This window comes from Lipotes vexillifer, unplaced genomic scaffold (assembly GCF_000442215.2).
Source record: "Lipotes vexillifer unplaced genomic scaffold, Lipotes_vexillifer_v1.1 scaffold988, whole genome shotgun sequence".
Lineage (NCBI taxonomy): Eukaryota > Metazoa > Chordata > Mammalia > Artiodactyla > Lipotidae > Lipotes > Lipotes vexillifer.
The window spans coordinates 598,859-611,506 of record NW_006797916.1 but is presented as its reverse complement, the minus strand read 5'-3'; the positions used below and the strand labels follow the sequence as shown (position 1 = coordinate 611,506).

The window sequence follows — 12,648 nt, the reverse complement described above, 5'->3', positions numbered from 1 at the left end:
GAGGCGGGGGTGGGGGGTGGGGGGTGGGGAACGCTGAGTTGTGCTGGCGTCGGTTCGGGCAAGGCGGACACTGTCAGCCTTCCCAGACCTGGAGTGTATATGGTGCTGCTGAGGCCGGTGGAGGCCCCAAGTGCACCTGACGGCCGTGTCTTCGGAGAGGTGCTGCCTGTTTGCCCCACTCCCTCGGGGCTCTTTGTGTGACAGCTCGCTGTTCAGTACAACTGGTGCAGTGGAATGAGGGTGTGTTCATGCTAGGCTGTGAATTTCAAATAAATTTGTGTATGCAGAATGGCGCTTTACCCGTGTGATCTTCCTGCCCTGTAAACCCAGTCTCAGCATGAGAAAGACACCCATTTCCAGCAGAGGTGTACCTTCTGATAATACCTGCCCAGCCCCCGCGAGAGTGTCAGGGCCATCGAGAACAAGGGACGTCTGAGAAGCTGTCACCGCCCAGGGGAGCCAGAGGAGACTCGAGGACTAAATGCAGCGTGGGGTCCTGGGTGGGACCCTGGGGTGGAGAAGAGACATCAGGGGAGACAAGGGAATCTGAAGCAAGTGGTGACCTTAGTTAAAAACCCTGTATCAGTATAAAGAATGGAATAATGCCATGTGCAGCAACAGGGATGGACCTAGAGATAATCACCCTAAGTGAAGTAAGTCAGATCGAGAAAGACAAATATCCTATGACATCACTTAGATGTGGAATCTAAAAAAGTGATACCAATGAACTTATTTGTAAAACAGAAATAGACTCACAGACAACAATCTTATGGTTACCAGAGAGGTGAGGAGGGGCCAGGGATAAATTAGGAGTTTGGGAGTAACAGATGCACACCACTATTGACAAAATAAGCAACAAGGACCTACTGTATAGCACAGGGAACTCTATTCAACATCTTGTAATACCCTATAAGGGAAAAGAATCTGAAAAAGAATAGATATGCGTACATGTGTAACTGCATCACTTTGCTGTACACCTGAAACACTGGAAGCCAGCTATACCTCAGTGAAGGATATATGTATATATCAGTATAGGATGTACCATAGTGGTGTCAGATGTTACTAACGGCAGAAGCTGAGTGCAGTGGTTGTTGGTGGAGTACATAGGAACTCTGTACCGTCTACTCAATTTGTAATAAAGTCTCTTGATAAACTTTGAACTAAAAAAAAAAATTTGTACATATTCTCTCTTGCTCACTCTCTATTTGTGAATGATAGTATACTGTAGATACTTAGGCACCCAGCTTTTAAATTTTTTTTCCTTTGGGGATTATTCTAAATTAGTACAAACCAGTTTCCTATTCTTTTATGGTTGTACGTGGATGTGATATCATTCATTTAACAAGTCACTCTTGGTGGAACCTGGGTTTTGTTTCCAGCCTTCCCACTGTTGCTGCCCTAAACAGTGCTGCCTTGAGGGTTCCCATTCCTAAGTGAACTTTACTGGAGTGTGACAGGCATCTTTTTCTAGATGCACAAACCATCAGTGCTTAGGTTGAATTATGACAAGAGGAATACACCTGTGACTGCTACACAGAGCGAGAAGAGGAGGACCCCGGCAGCCCAGCAGCCTTTACGTGGCCCCTCCCCTGCCCCCGGGAATCTCCTTTGCAGCTTCTAACACCTTGGATTAGTTTTTCCTGGTTTTGAACTTTATATTAATGCAGCCACAGAACATTTACTCTTTCTGTCTGGCTTCTTTCTCTCAACAATATGTTTGTGAGATTTACTGAGGTCACGTGACACAGGGTTGTTTGTTCATTTACATGGGTGTGTAACATTTCCTTGTATGAACAGATCACAATTGATCTATTCAGTTGTTGATGACACCTGGGTGGTTTCAGGCTGGGGTTTTTACATATAATGCTACTGTTACATTCTCGTGTGTCTGCTGGGCCACATTTCTTTTGATAAGGTATGTGTGGGCCAAACAGATTCTCAGATTTCTCCTACCAGTTTACACTCTTGAGAGACCCACTGGCTGCACCCTGCCTGGTGCTTGGGACTCTCATTACTTTTTGTTCTGGCCACTGTGACTTACCTCGTATTTCCCCTGTTACCGAAGATGCTGAGCATATTGTCGTATGTGTATCATACGGCTAGTTATCCTTTCTGGTGAAGTGCCTGTTTAAGTCTTTTGCTCATTTAAAAAATTGGATTGTCTTTATTTTTTCTACTGATTGGTAGGAGTTGTTTTTATAGGCGAGAGATGAGTCCTTTGTTGGTTATTGGATGTTTTCTCTAAGTCTGTGGGTTGCCTCTTCACTTTCTTAATGATGCTCTTTGATGAACAGATGTTCTTAATTTTAACACAGTCCAACTACTGGTCATTTTATTTATGCCTGCTTGAATGCCATGGAGGTAGCCTATTATCTTCTAGAAGCTTCATTGTTTTACCAGGTGGATCTATGGTCTACCTGGAATTGATGTTTTAAAAAAATACGATGTGTGGTAATAACTGAGGGTTAATTTTCCCATTTGGATATTCAGTTGGCTCAACAATTCGTTAAACAGCTCTATCCTTTCTCCACTGCTCTGTGATGCCACCTTGTCCTCAGTCATGAACACACATCTGGGTCTGTTCCTGGCCTTAATCTGTGTGCCAGTGAACATGGTCATAACTAACGGAGCTTTATAATTAGTTATAACAGCTGGTAATGTGCGTCCTCCAGCTTTTTTTTTGATCATTTTAAAGACTGTCTTGGTTTTTCTTGGCCCGCTGCATTTCCATATGAATTTTAAAATCAGCTTTTCAATTTCAACAGAATAACTACTGGGATCTCGATTGGGACTGCATTGATTTGCATATAAAATCAGTTTATTTGAATCTTCCAATCCATGAATATGATATTGCTTTCTATTTGTTTGGGTCTTCTTTAATTTCTTCTGTAACATTTTTTGTAGTTTTCAGTATAGAATTCTTTCATTTCTTTTGTTAGATTTACTTCTAGGCATTTTTGGGGATGCGTTTTAAATTTTTAAATTTTTTTTTTTTGTTTGTATTTAGAAATACAATTAATTTTTGTGTAACCACTTTGTAAACAGCTTTTAGACTTGGCTTATTACCATACTAGCTTGTAGATTCTTTGGGATTTTTATGTATACTGTCTGTGGATAGTAGACATTTTATTTTTGTTGCTAATTTTAAAAATTTTTATGTGTTTTTCTTGCTTTATTGCATTGTCTAGGACCTTCAGTCAAATGTTAAACAGAATTGGTGATTGTGAACATCTATGTCTTATTGGAATATCAAGGGAAAATTTGGCAACATTTCATCGTTATGTATGAAATTTGCTGTAGGTTTCCTGTAATAGTCTTTATCAGACTAACGCAGTTCTCTTCTGTTCCTAGTTTGCTGCATTCTCTCACGAGTAGGTGTTAAAATATTAGGCTGCACCATATGGTGTGCAGATATTTGATCTTTTTCAGTCTACAAAAATGGCACTTTCATTTGGTTCAACTTAATATACTTTGTTCTGCATCTGTTAATCAAATGATTTTTCCCCTATGTTTGATTAGTGTGATGAATTTTCTTGAATGCTTTTTGAATGTTAACCAGCCGTACATTTCTTAGTAAATCCAACTTGGTTATAATATATTATTCTTCTTTTATACTACTGCATTCATTTTGCTTATATTTGGCTTAATTTTTTTCATCTAAATTCATGAGTGAGATTGGCCTGTGGTTTTCTTTTCTTGAAATGTCTTTGTTAGGTTTTAATATGAAGGTTATACTGGCCTCTTAAAATGGAATGAGATTATCCTCTTTTTTATTCCTAGAGTTGGCAGAGTTTTTCTTTAAGGAGTCAGATGGTAAATATTTTAGGTTTTGTGGAACACATATGGTCTCTGTTGCCTAGTTTTCTTCTTCTTTTTTTTTTTTTTTTAAACAATCATTTAAAAATGTAAAAACCAGTCTAAATCAGCAAATTGTACAAAATGAGGCCACAGATTGATTTGGGCCATTGTTTGCTGACCCCTGTTGGATTCTCTTGAAGAGTTTATATAAGGTTGATGTTGTTAATTTCTTTTTTTAAATATTTGGAAGAACTCACTGGCAAACCTGCATTGGCATTTTCTTTGTAGGAAGATTTGTAAATTACACCGCCAACTGACGTAGGACTCTTCAAATTTTCTATTTTTTCTCGTGTCAGTTTTGATGTGTTTAGTTATTCTCAGAATTTTTTTCATTCTATCTAAAATTTCAAATGTATCGATATAGAGCTTTTAAAATACTCTCTTGTTATCTTTTACTGTTTGTAGGATTTGTACTGACATCTTTTTCATTCATATTGTTGACTTGTTTTTTTTCTCTTTTTCCCCGCTGGACTTTCTAGGATAGTTGTATTCATATTTTTAAACAGCCATATTTGATTTTCTTGATTCTACTGGATTTTTAAAAACTCAGTTTCTGAACTTATTGCTGTTATTTCCTTTTATTCTCTGGGCTTAATTTGCTTTTACTTTTAGCTAATTGAGGTAAGTATTTAGGTTATTGAATTTTTTTTTCAGATTTTCTTCTTTTGTAATACATGCACTTAAGATTATGATTTTCACCTATGCGTGACTTTGCTGGGTTGCACAGGTATTTAAATGTCATTTTTCATTATAATTCGGTTTAGAATAACATCTGATTTCTTCTTTGACCCATGGGTTATTTTATTTCTTTATTTAAGACTTTTGTGAATTTCTTAGTCTTTTGCTTTTGTTATTGACTTCTACTTTAATTTCACTGTGGTCACAGAATTTACTGTTTATAATTTCAATTTTTGAAAATTCTTTGAGTTTTGCTTTATCATTGTATGGTCGATTTCCTAAATATTTTATATATTTGAAGAGGATATGTCAATTAAGATTGTCAGTCCTGTATACGTCAAGTCAAATTTATTAATCATGATGCTCAGATCTTCTGTCACTCTGCTGATTTTATTGTCTGCTTTTTCTGTCAGTTACTGAGAATATTTTAAAATCCCTTTTTGTAATTGTGGATTGGTATTATTTCTCATTTTCGTTGTCAGTTTTTGCTTTTGTGTATTTTGAAGCTATTTTTAGCCCATGCAAATTTAGAACTTTATACTTTCTTGTTGGAATAACCACCATTTTATTATGAAGTGTCTGATTTCAGTTTCCCTGAGGGCCGGTCTTCTCCTTGTACTTTACTCTTAGTATGTAAGGATCCCAGCTGGGAGCCCCGGGGGTTTACGTGAACCAGCCCCCTTGGCAGGCTCTGAACCCATTTCACTTCCCAAGGTTGGCTTCTCACCCTCCTGGTGGAAGCTTATGTGTCAGCAAATGCCTCTCGGGGAAAATGGGCTCAAAATATGCCCTCCTCTCTCTTTCCTTCTCTCTCTTGTTTTGGCCCGTCAAGTCCTGGCTGCCTTGGTAGCTCTCCGACTGCAAAGCCTTCGTAGTACCTACGTATGTTTTTCACGTTAGCCAGTCTGCGGCAGCGTTGGCCCGACATGAGCTAGTTCGCTGTAGCCAAAGTGGAAGATGAGGTTTCCTTATCGGTGCCACGTAATGTGTGTAAGGTTTCCCAGGTGACCGTCCGGGTTTGCACTGACCTTTCCATTTCAGTGAAATAACTGCTGGGCGTATTTTAAAGTGGACTGAAACATACCTGCAGCCTCTAGCTGCTCTTGCAGCACTTTTCCTCGGATATTTTATGAGGTGATTGATGTCGCACCTTACAAATGTCAGGTGCCCCTGTCTGAGTGCAGCGCACTCGGTGAGCGCCTTCCGGCCAGTCTGCCTTCTCCTCCCCCTCCCCTCGGTCTTCACCAAGCCCCCAGTGTGAATGGAAAATTCATTCTAGATTTAGCTTGAGAAATATTTTGTAGGACATTGCTTTTCATGCCATTAATGTCATGATTACACCAGCAGTGGTTTCCCCGCTCGGCAGAGCGGAGCTCAGATGCAGCACCAGGCCTCTCTCGGCCTCCTTTTCATCATATGTCAAGTGGGGGGGGGGGCGATATTAAGTGATATTTTAGTTCCTTCTGCCTCTGAGATTCCATGATTCTCACATTCACGTGGCAGCCAAGGCTGGAAAGGTTGGAAATAAGCCACAGGTCAGCAAATAACTGCCTGGGAATTTTTATATGTAGGGGTAGGGGTGTAAGACAGCTTCTCTCCTTTAATGGCTTTTTGGGGTCAGGGGAGGCTGTGGGTGGAATCTGCTTTTCCACATTAAAATTTACCTTTTCTGTTTTGTAACCCATGCTTTTCATGTAATATAGTCAGGTTATAAATGCCGTGTTTGGTTTATAACATTTGGCTTATAACAAAGAAGCACATTTTATTCCTATAGTTGCTAATTTAAATCACTTAAAAACAAATATGATTTTACCTGCAAATAATTGAATTACAGAGTGCTACTTTTAAGGAAGCCAGCATTTTCCTCCCCGCAGGAGGTGAGGCCCTATGACCATCTCAAACAGCGTTGCAGTCAAAGAGTTATTTTGCCTTGCTGGAATGCGAGTCCTCCCTAGACATAGCAAGTGCGAGGGTTAGCGGACGTGGGAGCGCTTGCCCCTCCTCGGGGTTAATGGCAGCCCGTGTCTACTTCGTGGTGGACAGACGCCTGGAAGGGTGGCTGAGTGTGGTGGTCACAGAGGGCCAGAGCCCAGGCAGACCAGCGTGGCTACACTCCTCCTGGTGGCCTCCTGCAGCCCTGGATGCCCAGCACGGGCGCCGAGGCCCGTATCCGGGCAGCTGGTGAGGACCCCCGGCGGTCCTCGTTCAGGCCTTGGGAACCAGGCGGGATGTGCCACCTCCGCTGGCCAGGGTGGCTCCTGCTCTTGCACGGGAACTCCTCCCTTGCCACGGCCTCTGGAGTACCTCGTCCAGGTCCCCGGAGTCCCCACAAACAAGCCTCCACGTGTGGTCCGGGAGGCGCCGAAGCCAGCACCCATGGTGGCGGGTGACACGCCGTCGTGACACGCGGGGGCTTCGCCGGAGGGGTTGGCAGTTGGTAGGTCGTTCGTTCGTGAAGGGGCGGCGGCGGTGCCTTCCGGGTGGCAGCACGGCAGAGGCCTGGCTGCCCTTGTCCCTCTCACCGTCCCCACCACAGCCGGAAGGATGGTGGCATTTGGGTGACAGGGGGGCCCGAGTTGGGGCCCGGTACGCCGCACTCAGGACCTCACAGCATCCTTCTGCCAGCTCCGCTCTGCTCTGTGCGTGGCCTCCGGCAGTGGGCTGTGGGACGCAGACCCTGGCCCTCCCTGGGTGGCTGGCGCCCCTCCCTCTGCGCTTGGCTTCTCTTTGAGGGTTGAGGACCTGCGGGGAAGAAGCTTTGGCCCCGGGGTGGGGGAGGATTAACAGAGGCAGGTGTGCAGCCCGGGGCCCGGTGTGCCCGGGATGGGAGCCATCGTCCTCGTCAGGGCACCCAGAGCCCTCGGGGGCCCAGCGCCCAGCCCAGAGCATCTGGCAAGTTTCACTTTAGTCACCCCTGTCAGACTCAGGCCCTTTTTGATAAACATAAATACCTGTGTCTTTTAATGTTTGAAACTTCAGGATAGCTGACATCATTTCTCAAAGCAGATTCCAGCGAGGGTGTTTGCATGTCAGGCCAGCGGCCTCCTGTCCCCCAGCTAGAGCCAGCTGCCCGCCTGGACCAAACCGTCCCGGGGCACGGGCGGCACAGAGAGGGGCTGTGAGCTGCCGGGGAGCCCGGCGAGAGGAGGGGCACAGAGAGGTCCGTGGGACGGGGGCTGGTGTGGCCTTGCTCCCCTGCCTGCCTGGGCGCACGACTCTCAGGCCCACAGGAAGGCCTGCTGCACTGAGACCAGGGACCAGGGCCAAACGTGTGTATTTGAACGTTTTTCTCTCTGGTGATAGGGATTGTAACGTGTAAAACCCAACTCTTGAGAGAGGCATTTTGCCAACGTGACAAGCTCTCGATAGGAGAACCTGCCGCAGGCTCTGCTCAGCCGGCAGGAGTCTACTTGGATGTCAGAACGTGGTCTTCTGGAGTGGCGTGGGCCCAGAGAGGGCCGGGGCACAGCCCTGGCTTCTGTCTAGTGGAGGGCAGGGCCAGCCATTGCGGCAGGGCTCCCCGTCTGGGGCCGGCGGGGCCCTTGGTTTCCCTGCCCGTGAGCTTCACCCAAGCTTGACCCTGTGGCCTGTGGGTGCTGGGTGGGCTGCTGCTCCCTGGCGGCCCGGGGCCTGGAGGAAGAGCTCAGCTTACAGTCTCAGCCCATCAGGCAGGGCAGTGGCTGCCAAGTGGTTTCTTAAAAGGAATTCCTCCTCCCCTGATTAATTTCTGGCACGCAGCGTCGGGGAGCTCTTGCGTCAGTAAATCGTCATAAACCCTGCGTTGTCTGGATCCGACATAAACAGCACGCCCAGCGCCACCGCTCCTGACACCCGGCCAGCTCAGGCCACCGTCGGAGGTGCAGCGGGGGCGGCTGGCTGTGCTCGTGGCGAGGCCCTTTCTCCGAGGGCACCGAGCTCCACAAACGCACATTCTGTTGTTGAGGCGTGTGCTGGGCACAGATGTGGTTTATGTACTGGAATGTTTGCATTTCTTCACCCCGTTCTTCTGTCTGATTGATACGATGGCTTCATCATCAGGAATATTTACCTCCCTCCAATGGGTCGTCTGTGTGTGAGGTTTCAGTGCGTATTTCAGCCTCTCTGAAACCCTCACCCTTCGGATCCTAAGGCTTCCTGTAGCGTTCTGTAAACCTCATTCTAAGGCTTTTGCATCGGCACTAGAGATCTTCCGAGAGTCCCTGGGCTGAATTCATCCTGATATTCTTTTTGTGGAGCCCTTTTCAGCTGGGGCGCCCTGGCAGTGCTCCTCCTGTGTCATCAGGAGGGGCCGGAAACAAAGGAAATGCTGTCCCCAGTCCCCAGTTTACTAGCTAGCAGGCTCGGGTCTGTGTCACGGCTCCTCTGGGGTTACTAGAAGAAAGAACTTGGGCCTCCGGTTTTTTCATGGGTGATTCGGGCAGTTGGCAGATAGTATTTGAGCCCTGCTACACGTGGGCGATGCAAAAATCATGGCCTCCAGGAAGTCTTCGGGGAGCTTTCGTCCCTAGTGGGCACGTGAGAGGATGGCTTGGGAAGGCGGCAGCCGCTGAGGGATGTGCAGTGAGGGGTCCGGTGGACGGGCCTGGGGTGGGCCTGCATTCACCTTCAGCAGAAGAAGTGACGGGCCTTCTGGGCCCCTGGGTGGTGGGCGTGCAGGTGAAGCACTAATAAGGCAGTGCTGGCCACCCAGGCGGCCTGTGGGATGCTTGCTAGCAGACGCAGGAGGTGTGGGCGGGGCGGGGCCTGCCCTTGAACTTGGGCCGTGGGTCTCTAGGCGCCCGCAGGGCACAGAGTGCACTCCGGGGAGTTGTGTCCAGGCCCCGTATCCTGATTCCCATCCTGTGACCAGGCGCAGTCCCCTGCAGGACACCCTTAGGTAGAACAGCAGCCCCGAGGTCAAGTCCACAGCAGCCCAGAAGCTGAGCCAATCTTGATTTCAGGGTCTTCAGTTTCTGCTTGTTTTCTGCCTGTGCACGCAAGCTGGGGTAAGGACTGTGCTTTTAAGGAGGGTCTGTAAATGAAAAACAAAGACGAGGTGTCCGTCACACTGACTTGTGGGACGCGGATGAGAGACTGTTCCAGGTGCGCAGCGGAGTCGAGTCTTGCTGCCTGAGCACCACGCCCCACGGAGCAGCCGGGGAGCAGGGGTCTGGAACCCCGTGTGCCTCCCGCTGCAGGAGGGAAAGGCAACACTTCTCTGCTGCGTCCTCCGGCCCTTCGCGAAGGAGGAGATGCTTCTGAGCCTCATTTATGCATCAGCTCGCCCAAGTGGGATGGCTGCTGCTGCTGGGCCGTGTGCTCAGGGACACTGGCGGGCTGGCGTGGGCGTCCTTGGGGCTCCGCGCATCAGAGCCGGGAGACATTTGCCCAGGAAGGCCGTTAGTTCATCGCTGGAGTTAAGCGTGGCGATCTCCAGAGACAGGGGCAGGCTGCTAGGAACCATTGGTGAGTGATGTGGTCGCCCTTGTTCTTTGTGTCTTGTGTGTGCCTCTGGGTTTGTGTCGTGTGTCTCTTTAGGAACACAGCCGGGAGTGTCTTCTGTGTGGTCGGGGTTGGTGTGCGGACTGCTCACCTGCCCCAGGTGGCCGTTGGGAGTGTCCTCCGGTGTTGTGGATGCAGTGCTCCGGCTGCAAGCTGCTGGCTTCGGGGAGGCCCAGTGGAAAGGCCCAGGAGCTCTTGAGAAAATCACAGAGGTCAAAAAAAAATACTGCATCTGTTTCCTTTCCCCAACCCCTTGCTTTTTTGTTCATTCGTTACGTCCTGAAGATTATTTCATATCAGTTAATAAAATGGTCCCTTATTCTCTTTTGATGCTTGGGTATTATTTCAGTCTTTTTATCTATAGACTGTATACATACCTAAAACAGATATACCAATTTCTTTGTTCACTATGGTTTTTTAATTGTTGTGAAATATAAATAACATAAAATTGACCATTTGAACCATCTTTAAGTGTACAGTTCCATGACGTGAAATGCCTTCACAGTGTTGTGTGATCATGACCACCATCTGTTTCCAGAACCTTTTCCTCATCCCAAACAGAAACTCTTTTATGTATTGTGGACACAATTCTAGAAGCCACTAGTAGGCCTCTCTTTCCCCCTAAACAGTGACTCTCCATTCCTTTCTCCTCTTCGGCCCTAATAACCTCTGGTCTGCTTTCTGTCTCTGAGAATCGGTCTGTTCTGGGGATCCAGTACAGGTGGAATCATACATTATTTACCCTTTCGTGTCTGGCTTATTTCACTTGGTATAGTATTTTGAGGGTTCATCCATGTTGTACCGTATGTGAGAATTTCATGCCTTTTTTAAGGCTGAATGATATTGCATGGTGTGTATCGATAACATTTTGTTTATCCATTCATCCATTGATGGACACTTTGGGCTGTTGTGAATAACGCTGCTGTGAACATTGATGTGCACCTGTCTGTCAGACTCTCTGCTTCTGCATCTTTTGGGTAGATACCTAGGAATAGAACTGCTGGGTCCTATGGGAATTCTGTTCAACTTTTGCAAAACCACTGAACTGTTTTCCAAACAGTGACTGTATCATTTTACGTTCTCTCCAGCAATACCAGAGGGTTCCAGTTTCTCCATATTTCCCCCACATTTGTTATTTTCCTTCTTGGTTTGTTTGTTGGTTTGTTTGTTTGTTGATAATAACCATGCCAGTAACGTGAAGCGGTATCTGACCATGGTTTTAATTTGCACTTCCTTGATGTCTAGTGAATTGAGCATCTTTTCCTGTGCTTGTTGGCCACGTGTATCTCTCCTTTGGAGAAATGTTTATTCAAGTCCTTTGTTCCTTTTTGAATTGAGTGGTTTGTTATTTTCTTGTTGAGTTGGAGTTTTCCGTATATTCTGGATTTATGTTTTGCACATATTTCCTCCCATCCTGTGGGCTGTCTTTTCACTGTATAGTGAGTGTCGTTTGATGCACAAAAGTTTTTAATTTTGATGAAGTCCAATTTATCTATCTTTCTCTTTTCTTGCCCATCCTTTTTCTGTCATGCCCAAGCTCCCACTGCCAATCTAATGTCATGAAGATTTCCCCGTTTCCTTCTAAGAGTTTTATGGTTTTAGTTCTTATATTTAGGCCCTTGATCTATTTGGAGTTCATTTTTGCATATGGTGTGAGGTAGGGGTCCAGCTGCATTTTGTGTCTTTTGGATATCCGGTTGTTTCAGCACCATTGGTTGAAGAGGACGTGGCTTGTTTAAAGTTTTTCTTTGGAAGCATCCTGAGCTACAATCCCAGGTCAGTATAGATCTTGCTTTTCTTAAACGGGGGTGTTGTAATCCACATTTACAATTTCTCCTTCTCCGGCTCCAATCCCTGCCACTATGTACCTGAGTCCACACCTTATCCACCCCTCCCACCCCCCTTACGTTGTGCCCACCTCTCCAGGGATGGAGTGTTTGAGAATGGCTGACACAGCTTTATATAGAAGACAGAAGAGGTGGAGTTCAGCTTAGGCTCGCTGCCGATGCCAACTGTTACCCATTGCCTCACAGAATCGAGGCTCTGCAGGCCACTTTCTCAGTTTGCGCATATGGAATCTGATTGGTATCTGCCCAGGGACCCAGGGCTTGTGGCCAGTACACCATGGCAGGGGGGCTGCTGGGCGGGGAAGCTGCGGGGTACACACACAGACCCCTTGGACTTGCCCAGTGCCTGCCAGGGCAAGCACACGATAGCAACGGCCTTCACAGGGAACTTTATTTATACAGGATTTGCTTATTTTATTTAACTGAGTTTCAATATTGCTGTTCTTATACTTAATTGAAACTATTTAAAGACCCAAGTTGTCATGTCCTCTTGGCTTTCATTTTCCTTCTTCTACTAACCTTTCCGTTTCTGAGAATGTGCAGAGCTGCTCTCTCTCTTCACTGTGGTGATTTGTAGCAGGATTGGTTTTCTTGTCGGGTGCCTCCGGGCTGTGTTTCTTTCCGCTAATTGTGGTTAAATTTTGGGCTTTGCATGTCCTATTTGGGTTTGAAATTCAGGATCTTCTGAGTACTTTCTGTTTGAAAATATTCCTCAGATACCAAAAGTTTCCTGTTGTTATACTACAGCTATTTCTTTTCCTTTTTTTTTTTTTTTTTTTTTTTT

The 12,648-nt window shown here is 46.3% G+C and overlaps 1 protein-coding gene across 1 annotated transcript in view; it reads left to right on the top strand.

Annotated features, from left to right (window-relative positions):
- The first annotated feature begins 9,767 nt into the window (after window positions 1-9,767).
- HDAC4 (histone deacetylase 4) overlaps window positions 9,768-12,648 on the top strand; it is a 221,648-nt gene continuing 218,767 nt past the window's right edge. Inside the window, 3 exon segments of the mRNA XM_007469941.1 lie at window positions 9,768-9,820; window positions 9,822-9,886; window positions 9,889-9,981. Of these exon segments, the coding sequence (XP_007470003.1) occupies window positions 9,768-9,820; window positions 9,822-9,886; window positions 9,889-9,981 (211 nt within the window).